At 53.2% G+C, this 9,389-nt stretch overlaps 2 protein-coding genes across 2 annotated transcripts; one reads left to right on the top strand and one right to left on the bottom strand.

Moving 5' to 3' along the window:
• Window positions 1–378: 378 nt before the first annotated feature.
• PODANS_7_10660 (uncharacterized protein) lies at window positions 379–2,437 on the bottom strand (the record flags this gene model as incomplete). Its single annotated transcript, XM_001908400.1, has 4 exons — window positions 379–607; window positions 660–2,078; window positions 2,143–2,224; window positions 2,296–2,437. 4 exons carry the CDS (start codon window positions 2,435–2,437, stop codon window positions 379–381), a joined length of 1,872 nt encoding a protein of 623 aa, XP_001908435.1.
• Window positions 2,438–8,790: 6,353 nt separating this feature from the next.
• Window positions 8,791–9,388, top strand: PODANS_7_10650 (uncharacterized protein; the record flags this gene model as incomplete). Its single annotated transcript, XM_001908399.1, has 2 exons — window positions 8,791–9,038; window positions 9,106–9,388. Coding segments are annotated over 2 exons (531 nt in total), but the record flags the coding sequence as incomplete, so codon positions are not given.
• Between the last annotated feature and the right edge of the window lies 1 nt (window position 9,389).

Raw genomic sequence — 9,389 nt, 5'->3', positions numbered from 1 at the left:
CGGAACCCACCACTACCATAAAGCCCACCAACTAATAATACCCTTTGTTATGTTGTCAAAGTTGTGTGTGTAAAAAAAAACAGACAAAAATACCCTATCAAACAGACAAAAAAAGAGAAGTAAGAAAATAAAAAGCAAAAAAAGTAGGAAACAAGAAAAGTTCAACAACCCGAATTTCCGCTTCCTACTTGCTTCAAAAGTTCCACATACTCCTTTCCCTTTCCTTTCCATTTTATCCCACACACACGTTATTCAACTTTCCATTTCCGTTTGAATTTGGATTAGTTACAAAGGTCCCAACCCCTCTGCTTCAAGCTTTCGTAGAACGCTTGCGAAGTTAGCAAGCTTCCGTCTGATTGATCGCATCCTTTGTTCCTTCTAGTGGCGGATACGACTGTACGACCAGATGCGTGCCCTCATGTCACCCGAACCGGTCGCAAACCAGCCGCCCGAGTTTCCTGACGCAGGGCTTGGAGCCACAGAGATAACCGAGTTCTTGTGTCCCTGGAGCATGAGCTGGGTGTGTCCGGTGCGGGGATCCCAGAACTGAACGCCGCGGTCCTTGGAACCGGAGAGAACCCATTCATTGTCGGGGGTGAGCGCAACACTGAGGACGAAGTCCTATTAAAAAGTTAGCAACGAGGCCTCGGCTTCAAGACCTAGAAATACATACCCTGTGTCCCTCAAAAGTCCTGATGCAGCGGCCGACCGGCTTCATAATACCACCGGGCATCTGGTTGTGATTCCGGGGAGCGGCAAGCTCCCACATCTTGATGGTCTTGTCCAAGCTACCGCTGACGAGGTCACGAGAGTAGGGCGAGAAAGCAACAGAGTAAACGCTGTCCTTGTGGCCCTCGGGACCCTCGAGACGCTCCAGCAAGAGGCCTGTCTTGACATCCCAGACCCTGACACTCTTGTCAAGCGAGCCGGCGGCGACATACTTGGCATCGGGCGAGATGGCAACGGTGGTGACGCCGTCCTCGATGGTGAGCGTTGCCGTGTTCAAACCAGTCTCAATATCCCAAAGCCTGACAGTGCGATCGCCACTGCCAGAAGCAATGGTGCGGCCATCACGGGCAAAATCCAAGCTGTAGATATCCTGCTCGTGACCAGCGAAAGTGTTGCGAATTTGCCTGTTCTTGATGTCCCAGACTCTGATGAGCTTGTCTTCAGCACCGGTAGCCAGGTACTGCCCGTCTGGACTGAAGCAAACGCTTCTGATATAAAGATCGCCGTTGAGATCAATACTCTCGTCTTGGAGAATGCAGACCTTGTCACCAGTCTGAACATCGTAGATCTGAGCAGATCTGTTGCATCCCGTCGCGACAAATTTGCCATCGGCGCTGAACCTCACGCAGCAGACCACACTCTCGTGCTGGAGAGTGTGAACCAAATCAACATCCAAAACACGGGGCACCGCTTGGTTGAAAATGGCCCACCAATCGTCCTTGACCTTCTTGATGTGGCTTGGGAGACGCTCGGGGTCCAGGTCGCTCAATGCGTTGCTCTGAGAAGAAATCGGGACGGGCTGGTGCTGCTGCTGTTGCTGCTGCACCATGCGGGGGTGGTCGGGGGTGGGATGGGTCGGGACCTGGGGAGACTGGCCGGGGCCGTTGTAGGGAACCGGAGTGTTGATCTGGGGGGTGGCGGGACCGCCGGCAGGGGGTCTCCCGATCGGCTGCCCTCTCTTGCTGCCGGGGCCGGGGCTAGCGGTGCTCTGGGGGGGCTGAGATGGAAAACCGCCGGGGGCTGGTCCTTGGTACTGTTGCTGGAAAGGGGGCTGCTGAGACGGCGGGGGAGGAGGGGGAGGAGGTCCCTGCTGGAGTCCCGGTGGCGCGGGGGGCATGTGGGGAGGCTGCTGTTGCTCCTGAGGAGGATGAGGAGGGGGGGCCAGGCCGCCCTGTCCGCCCTGCCCGGAGAGGATCCCGTTGAAGACACCACCTCCCCCCATGTTGCCTATCTGAGGAGGGGGCTGCTGGGAAGGGCCAGCATGCTGTGGCGGCGGGTTCATAGGTCCCGGGGGGCCACCGCCGCGAGTTTCCAGCTGACGACGAAGGAGGTTGATTTCATCCTCGTATCTGAACAGGCGCGCGCCGCGTTAGAAGGCTTGTGTAGTTTGTCCAAGACATGCTTCAAGCTTACTTTTGCTTCAGTTGGACATGCTGCTGCTCCATCTGATAAACCTTCTCGCGAATCATTTGCATCTCTTGAACCTGGGCCTGGACTGTGGCGGAAAGACTGTCAGCATTGTCGGGATGGGACAAGGCACGGCGGTGTTGTCGAACCAAAACTTACTTTGGTGTTCATATCCTTCGATCTGTCGTTGATGCGATTCAAACTCGGCGCGGATGCCCTCCAGGAGCTCGTTCTGGCGGCTGCCATTGGGGTTGGCAGGGGGCGCGACGCCCATGCCGCGATGGCCGGGATACATCGACATTGTGTGCAGTGGGCGACGATGATGTCGGGGTGGATTGGGTTGATGGGGGGGCGATGCACCAGAGAATTTACGAATTTACGAGTAGACAAAAGTCTTGGCGAGAAATGGGTGCACGTCGCCCGATTGCGGCGGCGGCTCGGTCGAGGGCTGTGAGCTCTTGGTTCCCCGTCGATGGTGTGGATGAGGCCGTCGCGCGTTCCGAAGAAAGAAAGAAAGAAAGAAAGAAAAAGACACGGCGCGGGTGGTGTCGGGTGTCGGGTGAGTGGTGATGTTTTTGACGCAGGTGTTTTGGTGGAGGTTGTGGTTGCAGACAGAGAGGCAGGGAAAGGAAATGGAAAGAAGGTGAAGAGCAAGCAAGAGGGAAGGAAAGGCGCCAGAGTGGAGGGGGGCGTAGGGGCGGCTGGAATCTACCTGGGACGGTCAAGCAGGACAGAAAAAAAAAGGTACCTTTGCCGACGTGTGGCAGTAGCGCTGGAGTCAAGTACCACGTCCCAGCAGGGGACCAGGACCGGGGGGCAGATGCGGCGCTCCTGCTCAAGAAGACCCACCCCAATGTGGACCAGGGACCGTGCACGCGCAGGCTGTCTTAGCGTGCGCCGTTCTGGAAAGTGGAAAGGAGGCAAGTGGGGGAGTGGGTCAAAATGGGGGCGTGTGCAGCAACCTGCAGCGGCCCCAGGGATGGGGTGGCTGCAGCATCGAGCACACACGTTTTGTTTCCCGAGAGACCAACCATTTTCAGCAAAAGCCTGGGCTCCTGGAAATTTGTGACAGAAGTGAAGTCAACCTCTCGTGCCTCTGTGGGTGACACAAGTTTGTCTTTTCCTTCTCACCTCACCTCACCCTCCCACCTCACTTCTCACCATGCACAACACAAGCAGCAAACCACTCTGAAGGGAAAGCACAAGGCATCCGTATTCCGATAATGAAACACAAAGTTTCGAGGGTTGGGTGAGATATCTCACCTGTGTGGTAAGAAAATAAAAACGAGCACAAAGAACAGGGGTCCAAATTATCCGGTTCGTCACAGTGCTGCAACAAGTGGCCCTCGGCAAACCAAAGCAACATCCCCGCTTGCCATCCACCCCCATCCATCCCATCTCGTTCATCACATTGCATCGGCATCGTGGTGGTGGTGGTGGTGAGGATTACCCGTTTGGGCTCTCCTGCCAATGTTCGGGATGACCCCCAGCCTGCGTTCCGCACCCGAGAATAGCCCCGCTGTCAGCACATGTGCCGTCATGGCTCTGTCTCGAGCACAGATCACAGCAGGCAGCATGTCTGCATTACATGTCTGCACATTATCTGCCCAAGTCTGGTTTGCCTAGAGGGAAACGGAGGTCTTATCACCGCAACGTTTTGATCTTGCCTGTTCCAACGCTTCCTGGATCCTGGAACACCGAAGAGGCTCACCGTCGGCTGACAGTCTTCTAGTAGTTAACACCATGTCAATGCGGGGAAGTGGTCCGACCATTTTTACCAGCATACTTTTCTTTACCTATGTTTTAGACCTGGCCGTGATAGGTGGCCACCGAGGAAAGCCCAAGATATAACGAAATCTGACCCGACGTAGCCGATGGGGATCGACATCTGCATCGATGCACTCCCAGGCTTCGGGGTCATCACCTGGAGGATACTCGGAAGCTCTCTGCCATGACGGAAAGTTCCCCCGGAGATGGGGGCGCACATTCCAAGGGAGAGAAAAGAAGCGGGTCCCTATCTCCGCACCAGCTAGGCCGAGCCGGGAACCTGTCCAGTGCGGGCCGAGACAAAGCCACCGGCTCAGCCTTGTTGATTATGTGATCGAGAACCACTACATCTTGTTGTCGTTGCTCAAGCTCAACGGTCATCCAGCGAGGCCGCTAAATCTCGTGACTAGTCAGTTCCAACATGGAAATATGGTGGCTTCCTTCTGCTTCACGAACTCCCATAACAAACAACATCACACCTGCTTTACCATCCAGTCACAACCGTCATATCAAAATCGTTCGGAATAAGTTAAACCCACCTCCTTCACGCCTGTTATGCAGCAGCCCTCTTTTTGTATCACAGGCCGGCCGCATGTCTGACCGCAGAAAGGCCTGCGGAAGCTTACTACTAGCACTCCTACGTCTTGAATCTCATTCTCGATTTGGACACTGGGTATTTGCTTGAAACAAAAATTCTTGCGTAAGGTATCTCATTCATGTCAGAGATAGCGAGGTGCATCCTTCTTCTTCTCATCATCTCATAGTCGGTATATGTTATTGTTAACAAGTAGCTAGAGAGAGAGTCTCCCGGGCCTCCATCTACCCGCTTTAAGCCCCCTCACGAGCACGCCACCGAAATTGCTGACGACCCCTCCTCAATCACTCCCCGTTTGAACTGTGTAGGCACCCTCAACGTCACCCCCTTCGGGAACCTCCACGGACAGGTAACTGGCAACCCCGGGCTCGGGCAGAACGCGGATCGTCTGTGCTTCTATTGGATTTGGTTCTCGTATTCCATGGAAAAATCATGTATGACATCGGGGCTGTAGAAAGATGGATTGGGCCAGAGTTTGGGGTCAAACTTCCTTGGTCATCTCACCGGGTTGGCCCAGCGTGTTGGTTTTTTTTTTTGGCGATGACGGCTTTGAGCTGCTTGACGCCGCTCTCTGTCTGCGGGTCCGTGACCCGAACCGCAAACATTTTGGGAATTCCCACATATAGACGTCTTGTATTGCCGGGTTTGGGCAGACTGCAGTAGATGCAAAGTTGCTGTTCAGTTGTTGGTGGTGTGATAAGTATGGAATCGGGTAGGAAGTCGCTTGGGCGGGGATATGGAATGTGTGTGGATTTTCGGGCTGGGGGAGGTTAGCTGGAGTTTGGTTTAAGGGGGAAAGGGGGGTGTATGTACCCTTGGATACGGTTGGCAAGGTATGAATGAGAGAGCGTGGGCCTCTGGGATCATAGTTGTGAGGAGGAGAAAGATGATACTGGTGAGAGGAGTCATGTCGTTGAAGGCGAGGGTTTAGGTGGTGTTGATGGTAGATGGTTGGAATTCGAGCTGGTTGGTGACTTCTGTTTTGAAGGTGGGGAGGGGGGAATAGTTTTTATATCATACTGGCGTTGGTTCTCTTTTTTTTATTTCTTCGTTTCGGGTCCAAACTCGACAGAAACCCATTCAGTCGTGCTCTGGAATATTTCCTTCGTGACAGCCCCGTGTTGTCTGTGTTGTCCCGCCTTGTTGGTGTCTCTACCGCTGACAGCTTTGACCCCTTGTTTGATGATGGTCTCCGCCGTACACCGGCTCTCTTGGCTGTTGTATTCCCTAGCCTTGTTGAAAGCGTCCAGCCTTTTGGCAACTTCCAAGCGCAGGTAGATGTTGCTTGATCTGGATTCAATGGGGCGGTTTTTCGTATATGCTCGGGTGATCTTCCAGTTGGTATCATGCTCAACCAGGGCCTTTCCATCTCGGGGAACCGCGATATTGGACATCTGCCATCAATCCCACAACGGCGGGACATGGCGAGGGCCGGGGAGAAGAAGACGAAAATGATGAAGAAGCATGTAAAGGTGTGTTTGAGCATTATGGCGGTGGTTTGTTCAGCAGTCGTTTTGGTTCTGTTGGGAAGGTCTTCACTGAAACTGCGGCAGGAATAAGAAGATTTGGCCACGAGGTAGTCTACTCCAGTCATATAAACTATCCCGACTGTCCCCTCTTCTGGCTTCTTGGGCGGCCTTCCCATAATGGCAACACTTGGCGATGAACACGAAGCAGAGACAAGAATTTCAAGGTCGTAAAAGATGTCACCAAATCCATCCACTCGGATGTCGGCAGTCATTTTGGCGTGCAAAATTCGGCGAGAGGTTGCCGAGAATGACGCCGCTTTCAGGGGAGGCCGTGGGTAAGGTCGGCTGTTGACGCCGTTGGCGTGTTTTATGATCTTCGCGCATCATGAGGCACGGCTAAAAATAAGAGAAGGCCAAGAGGCAGCATTTCTAGAAGATGGTTGTGTGTGTTTGCTTGGGATGTTAGAAGAAGGTGTCACATGCTGGTGGAACAAGAGGTGAGAAAGGGGTTGCTACATTGATAGCCGCTACGCCAAGATGGTTGAGTGACACTTCATATTTTATTGTACACTCTGTTACTAGGAGGATCTCAGAGCACGTACGGTCAAAGTGGGAGGAGATTGCTATGATGCTCATGATCTGCCTTACAGGAGATCAAGGTCACCGCATTGTTTCCATCGTTACCGGAGCTCAGGAGTCGGTGGTCGAAATGGGCATCTCAAACAAAACTTTCAGAGACATCCCCTGTTATCTTGGCAGTTTTGAGAGGGTGCTTTGGTTTCATTATGCCCGGTTTGGCTTAGGTTACATCTGTGACATCAGGGTAGGTGACATCTGGAGTCTCTCTCAGGGGTAAGGGTTTCGAATGATTGGAGATGGTTGACTCTTTGTGAACAGGTCCTCAAAATCGCCAGCGACACTGGTGTTTGTAGGCGAGTTTCCGACCTTGATAACTACGCTTTGCATGGAATAACTACACTGCGAAGTAAGCCAAAGCAGAATATTACTTCAAACCCACCTCAAAAACTGTTAAAACACTTCCAAAGACAATCAACAAGCCTCGAAAGATAGTTAATAGACGTTGAAGGGCAGTGACCCAGTATGTTTCCTATCTCAAAAGGTGTAAGTAGACGATCACCACAGGTTTTACTGACTTGCAGTAAAACTTTTCATGTCCAGGGCGTGCATGGTAGGGATGTGATGGCACCTGATCGATCAACTACCTTGGACCCAAAGGTTTGTAATATTCAAGGTGGCATGTAGAGTCCGGAATGGTATCCCATGGGCACCCAGCACGCTGGTTTCCGGGCGACTGGTCAACTATACTGGAAGCGTCCCATGTGACACAGAAGGTTTCGACGATTGTGTCGACAGACAGTGTTCATGAGCTGGCCATAGAGCGATAAACAAGGCTGACAAGTACCTCTGAGATGAGACCTCGTGTTGTTGGTTCGAGCTGCAACTTTTGTTTGGGGCTGGACAACTCAAACTATCAAGATGAGGGGAAGACCAACCCTCATAAAGACGGTCGTGATCTAGGCTGAACATGACCTCTCGTGATAGCCACGTTGATATCCAGCATCTGTCTCGACTGGAGTTACCAACTAAATGGTCGTGCAGACAGTATGTAGAAGCAGAGAAAACTGCCGCACGGCCTTGTTAGTTCAGTATCGCGTCGAATTTGCTTCGAGAGGGGATCACTTTTCCACGGGGATCTGGGCATTTCGGTACGTACACGGGGATGGCAGATCACAAGATCACAAACCAGACAGAGCGACCGTCGAACAAGATTTGTAGGAGGTTTTGATGGCATCCCGACCATGCCGAGATCTCCGGGCGACATGGCCCGTGAGAATGGCAGAAGCTTGGGCCCCAATGGGATCAGAGATGTGCCTGGCAGGGTTCGGTGGCTTCGGGCTCGGTGTCGCTGCTAGACAGACAGTGGTCGGTGCGCGGAGGCCGCTTGATCTCGCAGGTGCTTATCAATCTATGTGGGGGATCTAAGCCAAATCAGTCTGCGATTGGCCAAACCACAGTCTGGTTAGCAGGCTCGGCCTCGGGTCGTTGAACGGACACCATCCCATCGAATGAAGAGCTCACGCCATTTCTGCCGCATGGCAGCTTCGAATCTCCGGGAGTTAGTGCCAGATCTGGGCGAATCAAAAGCTTGAGAGCCAAACGGATCATGCAACTCGACAGTTTGGTTGCACGACCACCGCCAAAGCGAATTGGATTGACGGCTGTTGTCCCAATTCTTCATCCCAACTGGTGCCATTCCAGCTTGTCGAGACCTGCTCGGTCCAGGGGTTGCGGTCCAAGACGGACGATGATGGACAGCTTCTTGATTAGGAAGCTCAACCCACTGCCCTTTTTCAATGTCTATCAGCAAAAGTATATTATGTGTATACAGCATTCCCAGCCCGATCAATTCCAATCTCAAAGATACCGGCCCCCATCTTCCAGACACCTCTTTCACACTGCAGGGTTCCGTTTTTGTGCAATCATCCCCGTCCCGTTCGGAAACAGCGCGGCCGAAGAATCAGAGGCTCCACCGTTCTTAAGATTGCCCCCTGCGTCCCTGCCAGCGAAGGTCGTTGCCAAGGGTGTGGAAATCGCACTAGAACAAGCCGGGGAGTCGCCCTCTCGCTCACGCAATTTTCTCGACCGCTGCTTCTTTTTCTCTCGCCTGCTTCCCCCCTCCCCCCATTCTCTTATCTAGAGCAAGCTCGCGTCGCGTGGGAGAGGGACCGTCTCCGTCAACTTTGTCTTTTGCTTCTCATTTTCTCCCGTTTTGCGCATTCCACTGCGCACAATTCTTTCAAGATGGACGTCGTCCTCGAAGTTTGCGATACCTTTCTGTTCGATTACATGTACCAATGGGTGCTCCCAGCGCGTCCAGCTCCATCCGGCCTCACATCCCAGACCTTTGCCAATGGCACTTCCATGTCAACATGGCAGTACAAGCCCGCGACAGAGTACCTGTACCTGACACCATCACAAGCCGCATATGGCAGTTTATGGGCTAGAGATAACATCTGGCGCCAAGGAGTGTCGCTGTTCCTCATTCTCTGGTTTGTTTACCCCTTCCCTCTCACACGCAATGCCCACCCGCAAGTGACACTAACCCTCCCTCCCCAGGATCTTCGGCTTCCTAGTCTACTTCGTCTTCGCCTCCCTCTCCTACCTCTTCGTCTTCGACAAGAAAACCTTTGAGCACCCCAAGTTCCTCAAGAACCAAATCTGGCTCGAAATCAAGCAAGCCAACGAAGCCATGCCCATCATGGCCCTCTGCACCGCCCCCCTCCTCGTCGCCGAGGTCCGGGGTTACGGCTTCCTCTACGACACGCTCGACGAAGCCCCCTGGCCGTGGTGGAACTGGTTCCAAATCCCCCTCTTCCTCTTCTTCACCGACTTTGGCATCT

The sequence above is a fragment of the Podospora anserina genome, chromosome 7 (genome assembly GCF_000226545.1).
Source record: "Podospora anserina S mat+ genomic DNA chromosome 7, supercontig 1".
NCBI classification, from domain to species: domain Eukaryota; kingdom Fungi; phylum Ascomycota; class Sordariomycetes; order Sordariales; family Podosporaceae; genus Podospora; species Podospora anserina.
Note: the sequence above shows the minus strand (reverse complement) of the source record. Positions and strands in the feature narration are given on the sequence as shown.